At 39.5% G+C, this 16,894-nt stretch overlaps 1 protein-coding gene across 3 annotated transcripts in view; it reads left to right on the forward strand.

The window, feature by feature from the left end:
- Positions 1–216: 216 nt before the first annotated feature.
- LOC114645187 (glypican-5-like) overlaps positions 217–16,894 on the forward strand; it is a 331,905-nt gene continuing 315,227 nt past the window's right edge. For 2 of the 3 annotated variants that reach the window (XM_051923637.1, XM_051923639.1), the window contains exons 1-2: positions 217–885; positions 15,373–15,537. In XM_051923637.1, the coding sequence (XP_051779597.1) occupies positions 714–885; positions 15,373–15,537 (337 nt within the window). In that variant the 5' untranslated portion in view covers positions 217–713. The remainder of the gene's footprint in view (positions 886–15,372; positions 15,538–16,894) is intronic. The other variant, XM_051923638.1, reaches the window with a different exon arrangement.

The following is a 16,894-nucleotide window of genomic DNA, read 5'->3' on the forward strand; positions in this document are numbered from 1 at the left end:
TTTACTGTAAATACTCAAGGGTATCTTTGAATTCATTGATCAAAGAATCCCGATGATTAGGCTCGTCCAATTGCTTTCATCATACCCCGTAAAGGTACGCAACAGTACCTGCTTCAATAAAAAACGGGGTACTCGGAAAATAATTCAGACATAAGGTGCCTGGTCATGCGAAAACGTTACAATTTTCACATTTGAACTAATCTCATATATTCGTCAGAAGTGTTCTCTTTATTGTCACTTGTTATTATTTATTCTAACGGAGTCGTCTTCACTCTGTCTTTGTTTCGGGGGTGCGGGTGCCCGAAGAAGAGGGAGTGTTTCTTTAAAAATGAGCTCTCTAGTGTCAAACTAATTATAGAGGAAGCCAATAAGCTCAGCTGTTCCCATTCTAACACTGTAAGAAGGGAGGGGTGGGGGCTGGGTTGCGGGGTTTTGGGAAAGTGAAGCAGCCGTAGTCTGCAAGAAGCGTGAATCCAGCCTGCGGCTCAATACCGGAACGAATTATTTAAGCTTCTTTATCAAAAGAAAACACAAATCACTACTAATGATGCCGACCCTCCGAGGGGCTAACCTATTCTTCTGTTAGGAATATGTCTAGTCTCGTGTGGTGACAAGCGACGAAGTGACATTCTTATGCCTATTTACCACTCAAATACATTTCTTTTCAACTTCTCGGGAGAAGCGAGGAGCGGCAGACAAACCCCTGTAGATCGATGGCTCACCACTCGAGCGCCCTGCGTGTCCTGCCTCTCTGGATTGTCCTGGCAGCTTCCATGCCAGCCGGCTTCTTCTCTTTAAAATCTCCCAGCTGTCACGAAGTGAAGACTGCATTTCAGCAGCGGCAGATCGGACTCTTGAAGTGGGTACCCGACGTGCCAGGCACAGGTCAGTGTTGTGAGCAGCTTGCTTTTTCACAAGTGACAACTCCGGCTCGGAAACCCGAGCAAACCGAATTAAAACGATTCAAAGTGAGGTGACATACTTTAGAGTGCATTAATGAAAAAAAAGTTACTATAAGAATCACTTGACTGTCAGTCGTATCCTAACGGTGTCCTGAATCAGTAATAGAAGAATCCACGCGTTTCGGGTGTTTCCCTGCGCAAATCTGCTCATCATAGAAGTTTGGAAAAGTGAACTTCTTTTTTTTTCTTTTTTTTACCAATCCGTATTTGTTAAAATTTGTGAGACTTAAATAAACACAAGTTTGATTGTAAGTTATCATCTCATTCTCAAGTCAGTCCAGAATTCCTGGCAGCATTGAATGGAAGGCTGGCAGCAGCTCCAGACGGGATGCCAGTCCATCTTCGGGCCTGATTTTAATTTCTGTGTGTATACGCGAATTCTTAAACAACGTTTTAACGTTATGACAACGAGTTGAGTGCCGCGAGAAGTGTTTCCAAATGAATAATAAAAAAAAAATAATAATAATACTAATAATAATAATAATAATAATAAAATCTCTTCCATACTTGGCAGCTATTCACTCGCTTTCCAGTAGAAAACCGTAAAATTGCAGCAGCTCCAAAACAAGCACACCCTTCTGTCAAAAGCACTTTTATTTCACGCCAAGTAATTAAATCGGATAGATCATGCAAAATGGATTAGAACGGAAACTTTCATATTAAAATGAGATGTTGAACACATTCCGTGAGTAAGGGCAGTTTTTTTCTGGTCGCGCATCTCCAATTGTGACATAATTTAGAGATTCAAGAATTTACAGATTACATGCTGGTCATCTAAAGATGAGGCTAAATGACAGTGTGTAGGATCTTTATATAGAAAGAAAAGAGCGAGTAGATAAAACCAGTAGCTTTCTGGTTTCCCTACTGATTGTCTAGATTGGTAATGCTGCCTTTTCAACAGTGGATTATAGTACAGAGTTATTTAGGGTCAGGTAATAAAAACTGTAATAAAAAATTCCTTACATGGTATATAAATATGCTTTAATTTTGTAGAATATTAGCACAGTTATTATATCTCTAAAACTACTACCTTCTCAAAGACTGCCAAAAGAAGATTCTTTTCAATTGTTAAATGATCCCTGCAAAACAAATTAATATGAAGCAGATTAATTCTATATAATACTATCTTTGGTATGGTGTATATTAATAACACGTGCATATAAAAATATATAAATATTTATATTTACTGTTAAATAAGTAGTTCAGGAGAGTGCACCTCTGTGTCACTTGCATGTTATCATTACTTGTGTGTATTTAAGACGTTTACAGGGAGTCAGGCTGGCAAAGTTGAAAGGGAGCATAGAGGAAGACTGAACAGGAGACGGAGCAAACCCACCCTGCACTGTTAGCCTGTTTAAGTGCTATTAGGGTGCTGTTCACACCACAACGTTAAAAGAAGGACCCATAAGAAAGGTACTGTGTGGTAAGAAGAACCCATGGTGTGGTAAATGCGTCTGCGCATCTGTGGAGTGCCAAAGAACAAATTCCTCCATGCATGCTACTTTAATAGAAAGCTTATTTGGTTAAAGAAAAGGTTATGGGGCTAGACAAGTGGGTGGAGGGTCCTCTTTGTCACTGGGTCCTATGATGGAATAACTGGAGATTTTCAAAGATTGTTCTTGATCCCAGAATTAGGTCCAAAGATATTCCCATGATGAGGTATAAACTGCTCTCTTAGGTGATTAGGTAGAAGAGTCTTTTGGTCAGACTGGCTGGCCCAGCACTGACTCAGCTGCAGAATGGTCAGTAGGGGGAGGTGGCCGGCTGGCCAAGTGTCTGTGTCTGGCTTGTCTGACTCCTGTTCTACAATCTGGCCATGGTTCTACAATTAGCTGATGGACAGATAGTGTGGTTTTACATTTATGTTAATTAGTTTCAACTTTGTTTTTGATATATTTAAGTAGATCTCTATCCTCATATGTGATAGTTCTGCAATTATTGAGAGGTATAATCTATTCCTGCATTTCGCATTGCATTTTGTACTATTGTATTGTATTCCTGAGGTGGCAATGATAGATTGGCCATATAGCTCTGTGAAGAAGACTACTTATGTTCTGTATTGTGCGTTGTGTTTGCCCCGTTGTTTTTGACACCCATTGTACACCCAACTAATCTGGAAGGGGGTCTCTCTCTCGGAATTGCCTTTCCCACAATGTCCTCAAATTTTTCTTACCACAAGTGGGAGTGTAAAATCCCATTGCAGCACTCCTTTTGTGTTTTTAGAGTTGAGAGGGATCAGCTTGCTAGGAAGAAATGTCACCAGGGATTTAGAGGCAAGTGGGACGTCACTTTTGCTCTTGTGGCATTATATTTTTGGATGGAGGGCATGTGGACAAGCCACCCACCTTATAGACGTGGTACTAAGCCTGTATAGGTAGAACCAATGAGGTAGCTGTTCTATTCTGTGTGTTGCTGCCTTGTATTCTTTCACTGTTAATCACTCCCTTAGATCTTTTTGTTACTTTAATTAGGAGCTATTATTTTGGCACATTTGTCCCATTTTGCCTGGGACACACGGGTGCCCTGTCACAATGTGCTGTATGTGTATATGAACATACTGTACATACTGGCCACAACAGCACATCCTGCTGGCTCTTTTAGTCGATGGGTGCACAGCACTTATGGCTGTAAGTGCAAGAGAAGGATGGGACAATTAATAAATAGCCTGCATATGTGTCTCTATATACATGTAACTTGCATACTTAAATGATTGTCAGTCAGTCAGTCATTCTCATATATATTTGTATGCTTACATCAATCCTTATTCAATTAAATGACATATTTAAGCAGAAAATACTTCCTTATACTGTATACTATATTTTAAGTAAACACTTCATTGTGGAGTAGTTTTCCTTGCTTTTCTGTACCAAGAACTTTTACTTGAACTTTTGCACTCAGCGTTGCTCTAAACCAAGTAACATATGGTTGGCCATGTGTAAAAACTGGTGACAATATATAAATACCAAAAGTATTGAAAGTTTTCTGAGTGATAGAGATGGAGGAAATGGCAGACATGCTTACATGCAGAAATGTGCTGCAAAACTGACTGACAGTTACAAACACACACATCTGTATCAGCTTTATAATCTGTATTCTGTGCAACAGTTGTCTGAAATGGAATTTCTGGTGTGCGTGTTTACTATCTATATATTCATTGCATTCATTTCTCCATGGTGCACTTTTCATTCATTTCTGGATGTTGTGGTGCTTTATGCTATATGCTGATTGGGAATATACTTGCAAGATTCAAATGTGTTAAATCTAAAGCATCATCTGTGAGCCCTCCAATAATATATATGTGGACTGCTTTAGGCTGGCCTGGTGTCCTGACAATGGCAGGTTCATGCATTGTATTCTTTGCCTACAACAGTGGTTCCCAACCTTTTCTATGTCCCATATCCCTAGAAAATGTTTGATTTATGTTCGCACCTCCTACTTAAGTAATATTACATTTGAAGATATAGTGAAATTTTAAAATTTTGAACCACAAACTGAACCACATACAGTACTGCGGGTGGACAAACTGAACTCAAAAAATATTTATTTAAAAATAAATTAAGCAATTTACTTTTATACACTCAGAAATTTCATAAATGTGTCCCCTGTGAAGCTTAGACAATCGACTGATGATCCTGGGGCTTGGGTATCTCACGATGCATCAAGCACTGTGAGAAAATGACACACGATAAATGATCGAGGCGTTTGGGGGATTGGAGACCCCTGTGAAGCAGCTTGTTCTGGTGCACCGCTAATCAATGAAACACAGGCGACAATCTAAGCTCCCCCCATGACACCTGCACTGCAGTTTAAAAACAGATGCGCTGCATAGTTAGAATTGCTGCGCTGCTGCCAGGACCACCAGCAGGAGAGATGGGCTGAGTGTAAGCAGCAGGTGTTGCATCCAGTTCAATCCCCCTTGTCCACCACCCCAGCAAAAATGTCAATCAAACTTTAAGATCAGTGATGTTTAACAAGCAGGACTTGCACAGAAAGCAACACCAGACCTTGCTCTTGCAAGATCCAAATTCCATTCTGTTAAAAAAAAGGTATTCGCTTTTATGAACGCTCAGCCTGCAGCAAAGAACCCATGAGAAGGCGCATTTCTGAAGCTCATTTACAGGTGACATTTGCGAGTGCAATACTTGATTCTTTTCACATCATAGAACAAGAGCACTAGCTAATAAATGACATACAAAGGATGACACACAGCAAGACACTGATTGCACCATAATAAAATCGGACAACACACCTCACTCAATTTTAGCGAAACACGATTCAGCCTTTCTCCTCTTTGCACCCCTTGAAATGTTATCTGGGGGTGCGGGCATCCCAGGTTGGGAAACCCTGGCCTTTTCTCATTGTGAGTTCCCAAAATTAATACAGTAAGTTTGTACATTTATTAACTGTATATCAAGGGTGTCCAACTTTGAACCTGGAGAGTTGTGGTGGCTGCAGGTTTTCATCCTAACCCTTTTCTTAATTAGTGACCAGTTTTCCTGCTAATTCACTTTGTTTGTCTTAATTGTAATTGACTTGCTATTTATGACTTAGACCCCCATAACTGTTTCTTTAATCCTTAATTAGCAGCTACACAATACTGAGATACAAAACGAGCCAACATGACCAACAACCTATGTCTACTATTCAGTATCTGAAAATAAAGAAGGATAAAGGTCTCAGTAATGTTGATCTGCTCAGGTCCACAAAACATTTTGACAGCTCTCGTAGAAAAAAGAAAATCAGCAGTTTTGGAAATGTCTGTTGTGGCAGAATGAGAGCAGCAACAAGCCATGGAATTAAATAACGGGTTTAAGTGACAGCAAGAATCGGCCACTTATTAAGAAACTATTTGGAGTGAAATTGGTTGGAGTTTTAGCTGGTTATCTGTTGGCTCACTTCGCATGTCATTTTTCTTTTTGGGTGCCATCCAAGGAAAAAATGATGCAATTCAGAGGACTGAATCTTACATAACAAGTCAATTAGAATGAAAGAAAAAGAAGTTAATTAGCATCAAAAACTGGTCACTAATTAAGAAAAGGGTTAGAATAAAAACATGAAGCCAGAGTAACATTCCAGGACCATCCAGGAGACTCCAGCTTCATGTTAATGGTGATGAAAAGGTTTTGAGCCCGAGCTGTTACAAGAAACACCAGTAAAACGAAACATGTTTATTCTTTCCTCATAATCCCTGTGAACACTAATGCTCTTGTTATAGTGTTTTCAAGACTTACGTATGCTAGTAACACACAACATTTTGCCTTACTTGTGTCACCACTGTTTTGCAATGTGATGGCTGTCTTCATCATTGACACAGAGGCCTTCAGATTATAGAACAGGTGGTAGTCACACAGGAGAGCAGGGTGGCTGCAACATCTCCTTGATTCCTCAAGTTAATTAAACAGACTTTGTAGGCCATGTTGTGTGAGCAGGGTATCGTTATGATTTGAACAGTGGAATAGTCATCAGCTTTCTTTGCCACTTTTACCCAACTGACTACTGCAAACATCAGAGGAAATCAGTGTGTGATCTTTCTGAGGCATGTGATCAATAAGGACTACACCATCAACTTCATAAAAAAATTGTGTGCAAGATCTCTGTCATAGTAGTTTGGACCTTCACTTTCTTTGGTGCTGTACAATTAACATGCCTCCATACTTTTGATTGTTGTATGAGTGTTCAGTCATATGATGTACAGTATTCAAGTTTCAGGCATGTTATGAAAATTGTCTTAAATTTCTCTCAGCTCAGATTCATTAGCTACAGATTCACCTTTAGGACATTGGATATGGTGATATATTTTTTTTGGAAATCATCATTCTGGGCATCCGTGTGGAGAGACCTTGTACACATTTAACTGTTCATGAAATTTTATTTATTGACATCCACTTTTGTTTTGTGATTTTTCCAAAATGAAACATTCCACTGTGGCAACATTTTCTTCTGTGGTCAAAGACAAAGGTCAATCAGACCTTGGGTCATGTTTGAAAGACATACTGCAATGGTGGAACTTGTCACATGACTGTGGCATATAATGAGGATTGGTCCTGATACGTGTTGACTAGGCAAGAATTATTTCTATGTACTTTCTTCTAGTAATAGAAATTCAATGATTGTCCAGCACTTGATTTTACAGTTTTAGGAGACACTGTTCAATGGGATCTAAAACAAGAAAAGTGCAATATAAATCACAAAACTTGTAATTCATTTATTTTATTACATTGCAGATAATCTTTGGCCACTAATAAAATCACTTATCTTCCTGCTTAAAACTTTTTTTGATTGCCCCCATCTATGGATAGATAGATTAGATTTTTCAGCCCTGACATGCTGCATACCGTAATTAAATATTTTCCTTTTGGCTATGAGAAAGTAGCCTTTTTTTCTCTCCAAATTATTGGGGGAGGTTGGAGGGGTAGGGGACTGTTTTAAATAAGCAAATTACAAGTTAAAAAAACAATGTACATCCCCAGTTAGCACAGGCTGAGTCCTCTGGGGTAGGTGACCTGGAGCAGGCCTCTCAGGCGGTGTTCTGTTCCTTGTGTATGGAAACTGCCCTGCTGTCTTTCCTCTCCCTAAATGTGTATGTATGTGTGCGTCTATAGAAGCATACAAGGCTGTTCAAGTCCTGAACTTTCTCAATACATTAGTCCATTCACTGAAATCAAGTTTTACAGTCACTGAAAGGAATAAGAGCCTTTGCTGTCATAATCAGATGTAATTCAGGAGTCAGTCATTGAGGGGACACAATTACAGTACATCTCAGGGTCCACTCAGTCACATCCCTACTCTCACTAACACTGACGTACACAGAGCAAAACTGCTCCATTCTTCATGTGTAAATTCTCCATTATGACTTTAGCATTGTACACAATGCTAACAAGCAGAAAAACATATCTGAGATTACTCATGGAATATATGCAAACAAGGGGGCTTCGCCCCCTGCTCGCTTCGCTCGCCTACCCCCGGCGTTTTGAACCCGTGTCCGCTGGGCAGCCAGGTGTGAGGATGACGCACGTTTAATACGGAGCGCTCGCCCGTGTCACTCTGGGGCTCTCCACTGGTAATATGGAGTCCCGTCCGTACCATTTATGACGTTTTACTTTGCTTTCCACTCTGTCTTTCATTTGAGACCTCGCTTTATTCTGTTTTTGTTACAATGACACCTGGTCCATGGCGATTTTATTTTTTTCACTTCGTATATCGTGTAGTCGAGCTCTTTCTTTTTGGAGGAGTCTCTGCCTGGTTTGCGTCATTTCAGACGCACGTTGTAGGCACTTGCGTTCATTAATTATATCCAGGCAGTCGCGTGTTTGTATCTCGGTCACTTGAGCTGTGTCGTGTTGAACCCGTGCCTGCTTTGCTTATGCAGTTTGAGACGTGCGTTGTAGGAGCCCACGTTCATTAGATCTATGCATTAGTGCCACTCACAATATGGCGGCGACGCCTGCGCCTTCCGTATTATGTCGGTTCTTACCATGCTGTGCAGGCGCCTTTGCCTTTTGTACTTCACTGCGCGTTCTGACGGCCGATGTAGGCGCCTGAACCTTCAGGGTCCGCCTCCGCTGTGTGTTGTGGACGTTTAACTGTCGTTGTTTGTGCTTTTATATACTGTATCTTGGTCTGCATGTGTTTAGTGCCCAGGTTTGTTTGTAGCTGTCGCATTCTAGTTTTCATCATCTGTAACCCGCTCTTCATGTGTTCGTCCCCATTGTTTAATGCCTTTATGAAGTTTTACTTAATTTCCTACTCTGTGTTTTATTTCTGAGGGCTTTGTTTTGTAACCTGCTCTCTATGTGTTTGTCCCTGTTGTTTAACCTCTTTATGACGTTTTACTTGGTTTCCTACTGTGACGGTTCGTAGTCTCTCCCGTTTTGCTCTGGTGCGGGGGGGGCTTTGTGTGGTGTCTGCGCACGCACGTAGTCTCTCCCGTTTCACTGGGGGGGGGGGGGCTTTGTTTCTTTAATCCCTTTATGGGGCTTTGTTCTGTAACCTGCTCTTCATGTGTTTGTCCCTGTTCTTTATCCTCTTTATGACGTTTTATTTTGTTTCCTACTCTGACAGTTTGTAGTTTCTCCCGTTTTGCTCTGGTGCGGGGGGGTGGGGGGTGGGTTGGGGGGGTTGCATGTGTGTGGCGCACGTGCGTAGTCTCTCCCGTTTCACTATGGCGGGGGGGGGGGGGGGGCTTTGTGTGGCACCTGCGCACTACGTCTTTTGCGTCCACGGCCCATGTCCCTGCGTCCATCCGGTTTACCATTCTCGTTTAGTAATATGGATGTATTTTTTCCCAGAAACAAAATAAATTTGTACAAATAAATATTTTGTTATATTTTAAACAGTTTCTGTGATTCTAAAGGTGCATTTTATTATAGATAGAGAGTGATAAGAACTGTCATGGCTAGGTGATAGCTGCATGTACTTGATCAATTCATTGTGGCCTTCCAGCCAGGCAAAGTATCTCAGTCAGGACATCAGTTCATCTATATTGGTATTCACGCTGTAAATAGGTAGACAGATAGGTAGATAGATATGTAAAAAATGAAAACACAATTATAGATAAATGGAAAGTTCACTATAGAGAAAATAGTGATCAACAGATACATGGGTAGATGAATAATAGAAATTGTGGATAAGTAGATAATAAACAGAACTAATGATAGATAGATAGATAGATAGATAGATAGATAGATAGATAGATAGATAGATAGATAGATAGATAGATAGATAGATAGATAGAGAAGAGCTAAAACCCCTAAGGTGAAACTTCTGTATTCCAACAGCTATAAAAGACTGCACAGAATTCACTCAAGATGAATGTGTTATTGGATTTGTGATTATGTGGCTGCATCTTAAAAGGGTCTTTGTTTGTGCATATTGAAGCCTGACTTAGACTAAATGAATTGTTATCTGCTTTTAAATTAGACAGACATAACTAAATGGATGCTTACTGAACATACAGTCCCAGCTTAACTCATTGTCCATGTGAACTTTGTCCATTCTTAGTATCTTCTTCTGGTTTTTCTCAGTGTTACCCCCATTTCCTTCCTCATCCCTAAAATGTGCAGATTTGAGTCGTCAACCTTATGTCACCCTGCTATGAGTGGAGGAATGACTGGCATTCCAACCAGATCTGGTTCTTGACTTGCACCTAAATAAAACACCTGAATGAACAGCACTGAGTAGTTAAATTCACTTTGAGTTTAAAGTAATTAGGTCCATAAAATGTTGACTGAACAACACTCGATGTAGAATCTGACTAACATTGTTTGAGGAGTGTATGTGAAATGATGCAGACATACTCTATGATTTTGTTAACTGCACTTTCATCTTTAAACATATTTAATGCATCAAATTTCCTTTTGAAAAGTATAAGTTGTGTTGCTCGCAGTAATACACAATGATGTTGGTACAGAAAGATCAAATTCCAAGTGTTTTCAGGCTTGCTGAAATGTTAGCAAAAGGACAAGACACTATGTACAAAGTAAAGATGGATGTGTTTGCTGCGCAAATGAAGTGTGGAAATGTCAGCTGGGCTGAATTCCTATTCTGCACCCTTGACAGTTATTCATTTGTAAACGTGTATGTGGTGTCGTCTTTATCGTGAAGATGCAGGTTTTGACAGCATATGATACAAATGAATAAATGAGAGCAGACAGGAATGGCCATGATTATAGAGCAGGAAGTGAACCAAGTCCACCACTATTGTACTGTGGAGCTTTCATTTAGTTTGACATAAACCATTTGTATCTTCAAAGTAAAAGATGATTACTTTAAAAATGGCATTGCTTTTTTTTATTAAAACCTGAGAGTTGTCTTCAGGGATTAAAACTTCTTGCTATTCACGGTTTTAGCTCTGGGATGCTATTTTGAAGATTTAATATTTTGTTGTTTTTACATGTTAGTGAAAAATGGTATGAATAGGAAGAAGAGGGTGGCATCTTATAGCTCAAAATTCTTTTTAATGGTGAAGAAATGGAACAACAGTTCTTTAATGCATACAACAGACCTTTGATGTTGTGTCCTGAACTTCTGTTTGAAATCTGGGGTCAGATCAGGGGGTTATAGTGGCCTTGGCTGGTAATATAAAGTGCATCTCCCTAAATGGAGAACGTGTCCTCTCACCTACCTTCCTTTAATTTGAACAATAATCCCATACCAGTGTGTACCAGTGGGAAAGTGTATGCTGGACAAAAGCCCAGAAATAAGTGGCAGCTCTCAAGAGACCTTCATTGTAGGGTTTGTAGGACAGCAGATTAATTCATGGCAATCACAGGAAGATTGCTGAGATAGACTATAAGATCATTGAGACAACACTGTTATGAGCACTAAAGAGGATAATTAGTTAAGACTATGAGACAGAACTCTGGCCTGTCATGGCAGAGTTAGGGAAAGGGAACAAAGGTAAGTGTAAAAGCAACAGGAGGATCCACAGTGGTAAAACCATGGATTGGCTTCTCCTAGAGGAAGATTCACATCCCAAGTGCCTTGGGCAGGAGCAGATCTACTATGAAACTAATGAAGTTTAAACCTCTGAGTCCTCTAATCCCAGAGGGGCCCCAGAAGAGACTTTAGTCCACATTGGTTAACAAGTTTTGGTGTCTACTGTATGAGAAGGGTTTTTAAAAATAATAGTAATATTAATGATATTGTGTAATTCACTACTACAGCAATTTTAATCAGCATCTTTTCAAATGTTTTTTAAATTTGTGGTGATCTGGATCAACCCTATTAAAGAAGATAACAGTGGTTACCCAGACTATGTTGCTGGTTGTGAAGAGGCCCCCTTAACAGTTTAAGCTTCAGGGCCCCAAAAGTGTAGGCCCACCACTGGCCATGGCCTCAACAGAAGGTTAAACAGGCTTTAAGATATGTCACAACTGAAGTTTTAAGGAGAGTCAGCTTTAAGAGAAAGTCGTTCAATTTAAGTCTAAGTGCCCTGGAATGGGTTTCTCTAGCAGATCTGGATTCTTAAGTAAACTGGGGGTAAATGGTCCAGAAGCTGGAAGGATTTACTGTATTTCCCAGAAAGAAAAAGTGTGCCTACATCCTTTACATACATGAGGGTTCTGTGTTGCAGGGAGACCTCCAGACTACAGAGGCAGCTCTATAAGAAAGACAACAGAACTTTCTGGTAGCATTCCTAACCCCTGAAGTGACTTTTAAAAAGTGCCATAGAAGTGGCTGTTAAAGGGAACATAAAACAATTCCTGGCCAGACAACTTGTGAACTCGGAGTCAGGAGATGAGATATTTGGTGGGAGCTAAATCTGTCAATAGGGAACAATAGGAGAAAGAGAGTGAAGTTTATTTGGAGGTGAGTGGAGAAAGTGACTTTGGTGGTTGTCCATGATGTTAATACAGTATTGTACTTTTGTGCTATAAAATATATACACCCACACTTTAATGAGTTCGTATTTATTAACCAACTTCCATTGTTATGAACATTTTGTTCCACATGAGGGTGACATATAGTGGTGCTCCATTAAAGCTAGGCTGTCTTACGAAATCTGAGTTTTACCCATGGAACACACAATTGTGCGTTAAAGAAGTTACTTTGTTTGTTTTTTCTCATTATTATTGGCCACTTTGTAACTTTGTAACTCCAGGCATCCTAGTGACGTCTTCTTTGATTTTGTCAGTCTCAGATTTTCTCCTCCTTGTCTTTGAAAAATAGATGGTACCTCTTGTCTTCATGTAATGTGGTTCAGTGGTATCATGCTCTCCATAATTTTATTTTTCTCAGGATGGTTCGGCTCCATCTTCACCCTGTTATAGGTTTGAGAACTGGGATCATGTTAAGCTTCTGAATAATGGGAAAATCTGCCTGTTTCTGTTGGAAAATTAGACAAAAAATGGGAAAAATAAAAATAAAAACAAAATTAAAATTTCACAGAGTAGAAGCGGGCTTCCTTTCTTACATGCACTTCTTCAATGTCTCTATTAGTTGACAACACAGCATTACTGCCAGAAGGGATCTTACTTTGCTGGGCCCTTGAGCAAGGCCTTTTCTCCAGGGGTGCTGTACTATGGCTGACCCTGTGTTCTGAACCCCAAAGGTTAGGTGAAAAGACAGTTTCCCCAGGGGATTAACACAGTGTACCAAATACCAAAAATATATTTTCAGTAGAAAAATGAGCATATTATAATCATAGTAAAAAATTGTTATAAAACAATATAAGGGAAGCTTATATTTAAAAATATAGTAAATAATAACATTTATGAAACTGCTAAATTCAGTTTGGGTTCATCGGGGCCCAGAGCTTATCCGACAGCTTTAGGTACATTGGAGAGACCACCATTTAGACATGCTCACATGGGGCAAAACTAACCTGATGTTCATATCTTTGCAAAGTTAGGGGAAAAACTGGAGGAAAACCCCTGCAGAAACATTGCAAAATGTGGAGCGAAGGAGTATGCGGTTTGAATCTGTAAAACGATCAGACTCAACACACTTAAAAAAGTTTGGGGCAGCCACCCGTATATTATCCATGCCTGCAATGGGTTGATTTTTTACAAGAGATGTTTCTCTGTTGGAGTCCAGAATTGAACTGCTGAAGGTCTGCAAAGATAGCGGCTCAAACCGGAAGTGATGTATAGGAACCGGAAGTGATGTAGGGGGGCCAGAAGTGGTGTTCTTCTAGGTGCCGGAAGTGATGTCATCAACATTGAGTCAGACAGGTTTTCCCACAGATGGTCTGCAGAGATAACCGGAGAAGGTTTAGTACACCTCGCCACCCCCTGGCCTGGTGTGGAATTAACTTTGCTTGGTCCATACAACGTCCTCCTACTCGCACGTGCGTGACAACCATAAGAAGCTGCATCTGTGAGGCACAATGGATAGATAAATAAATAAATAAACCATCAAAGGTGGCCTAATGGTGTGAAGCTACCAGAGTTGTCCCACATCTCCAGCAACCTGGATTGAAATTGCAGACTAGTCAGTTTCTGTTGGAGTCTGAATGTTCCCTTAGGGTCCTCTGATTTTTTTCTACTCCCTAATGAAGTTCATGTTTCTCTAGTTAGTAATTCTAGGCTGACTGAGAAGGGGTTTGTGGATGAGCGTATGCCTTGTGATGGACCAGTGTCCCCTGAATGATTTATTTCACACTTTCTCCTGGTGGTATTAGGTAAGGATCTGGCAGTGTGTGACAGATTCAATTCAAAGAATAAATGAAATAAATTAACGTGGAAACTAAACAAAAATCAATGGCTTGAAAGCAGTTATAATGATGCACTTTTGTCCTATCCTACCGTTTATTTATTAAAACCTACTTTGGAAGGTAGTTATAAAAATAAAAAAAATGAAAAGGCAGCTAGAGTGAGGTGTGTGCATTAAATAGAGCCAAAAACCAACATGCCGGAGAAGTGGTCAGTGTGTGTTCAATGGTCCAAAAAAGGAAAGGAGGCAATTAGCTGTTGACATTCTTGAATTTTTATAGTTTTCAGATTCCATTTAGAAAAGCCTTCTCTTTGCCTCTGGCTTTGCAATCACCGCATAAACCTTCTAAAAGTTGCAAGGAAGATGGTGAAGTGCAGCTGATCACTACAAATTAGGATGACAGTAACAACCTTATGTTTCCTGCTTGTTAATAATATGGCAAAGAATAGCAACTTATTACATGTTAAAACCCGGGTAAAGGGAAGCACTTCACTTTTTCTTGCAAATTATGAAGTCAGAGCCAATTAGTGAAAGAAATCTTTCTCATTCTGATTTTAAACATTAGTGTTAAGCCACAGGAGCCTATGGAACTTTAACAACACTGAAAACATTTTTGAATTAAAAGTCATAATTAGGAACAGTTTTGGGATAAAGCATCATGTTGGCAGTGATGTTTTTATGTATATTGGGCTCATCATTCTGTATACTGCTGGCTTTACAAATAGATTTCATCAGTCCCATTTTGAGCCCTCGAGCTTTCCTGTACACAAAGCCTGACCGTTAGAAGAGCAGCCGCTGCTTACAATTGGTATTTCAGGCTAGAGATGGAAAAACACATTATAGTATTCATAAACAACAGAATTTGAAAAGTCTGGGTTTTTATATATATAAAAATAGAGAAAATAGACAATCTATTATGCTCAGATCTTGCCCTGATCCTGGGATCACTTAAAATGAATTTAACTCCAGTCATAAAAATCATGACAAAACCTATAAAGCATTAATCCCACTTAGTGATGGTAAAAGATGAAGAGGAGGAAGAAGAAGACTGATATTTTTATTTCCAAGGATGATATTGTGAAAATGTCTGTTTACTAAGTGATGTCTGTACGTTATTTGGAGCTTTTTAACTGACAGTCCAGGAACTGACTAACAAGATCAACATAGGAATAAATTAACAAAATTATCAATACGGTGCCCTTATGCACTAATCTGACTTTTACATTTTATGCTTTCTGATTTTGCTTGCTTTCAGCAGAAGAGGATCTTTCCATCTGCCAACACAAAGAGCCCACCTGCTGCACAAGAAAAATGGAAGACAGCTACCAGTTGGCTGTGCGCCGGGAGACCATCGAAAAAATTCAGGCTCTAAGTATGGAGATCAAGTATCATATTGCGAAAAATGCACAGTCTTTCCAAGGTAAGGGCCTCGGGTTAACCCTCAAAGTTTCTGAATGTGGATTATAACAGAAAGGTTTTCGAACTCTTTGGATCAAATGTACAAATCCCTGACGTTCAGTGACAGCCTGATATGCTCATTGTAAGGCTAATGAAGAGATCTGCAGATAATAATATTTTTAGTGTAGAGAAAGTGATTTTTTATTGTTGTGAGAAACATTCATTGCTTAGAGTTTATAATTAATATTAAATAAAAATGTAACATTTTCTGAACTCATTTATCATTAAATATCAAAGTTATTTAATTAGCTCCCTTAAACATTCTGAATTTTCAGACTAATATTGTGTTCTATAATGTGAAGAACAGTATGTGCTAACCTGCACAAGAAAAGCCTTAAAACCAAATATAAAAGTAGGCTGGGGTATTGTGGGATGTTGAACACCTGGGAATATTCTTTTATTAAATCACTTTTTTAACCATAAAAAATAAAGGAAGAAAATACTGCTCATTACTCTGCCAAATTAGAAGTTCTTGGAGTTAAATCATAACAATGGTCTGCAACTTTTTACTATTTTTGTGCTTAACCATAGCTTGCCATACAAGTTGCATATTTCAGCCCATCTATCAGGTGTTTTTATGATTAAATTTTAATTAAATGACTGCAATACAATCAACATTAAACCTTTAGATAAGAATACTCAGCAGCAACTACCCACCAACCCTAGCCCTGTGTGATCAAAAATGGATGGCCCAGGAAACTGCAGTTCCGCAACACAAAAAACAAAAACCCACAAAGCTATCTGGACAACAGGACACGAGTTTCCTCCATACAGTTCTGAACAAGTTACACAAGTCCGCCATTTCAAAATGAAGGAGCAGAATGCACCATTCATCCTTACTTCCAGTAATGTAATATTGAATAAAATGGTTCCAGAAATGAAACGATCAGGTATCAGAGGATTACCCAGCAAGAAGAAAACGGTAAATTTGAAGTGACTGTGCCCAAACAGAACAGTTTATGCTGGAAGGATGAAAGACAGGAAACAGAGGGTCTGGGAGGAGAAAGACTTGAGGAGTGAAAGGGGTGTCACAGGAAAGGAGAGATGAAACAAACTCTGATACAGCACACCAAAATGATGAGGCCATGGGAAATTCCCAAAACAAATGCCAAAAGGACTTGGGTGAAAAGACAAAGCAGATGGCCCAGATGTTTTAATCTCCTATCTAGAGACATCCTTCCATTTTTTATCTGTTAATCCAGTTGAAGGTAAATGGGCACTGGAGTTTGTCCTACCATACAAAGCAGGAACCAGAGTGCTAACCCATTTCAGGCTACACTTTGACACTCAATCACACAAGGCCAATTTAGAGTCACCGG

The sequence above is a fragment of the Erpetoichthys calabaricus genome, chromosome 2, assembly GCF_900747795.2.
Source record: "Erpetoichthys calabaricus chromosome 2, fErpCal1.3, whole genome shotgun sequence".
In the NCBI taxonomy this organism is placed as follows: Eukaryota; Metazoa; Chordata; class Cladistia; order Polypteriformes; family Polypteridae; genus Erpetoichthys; species Erpetoichthys calabaricus.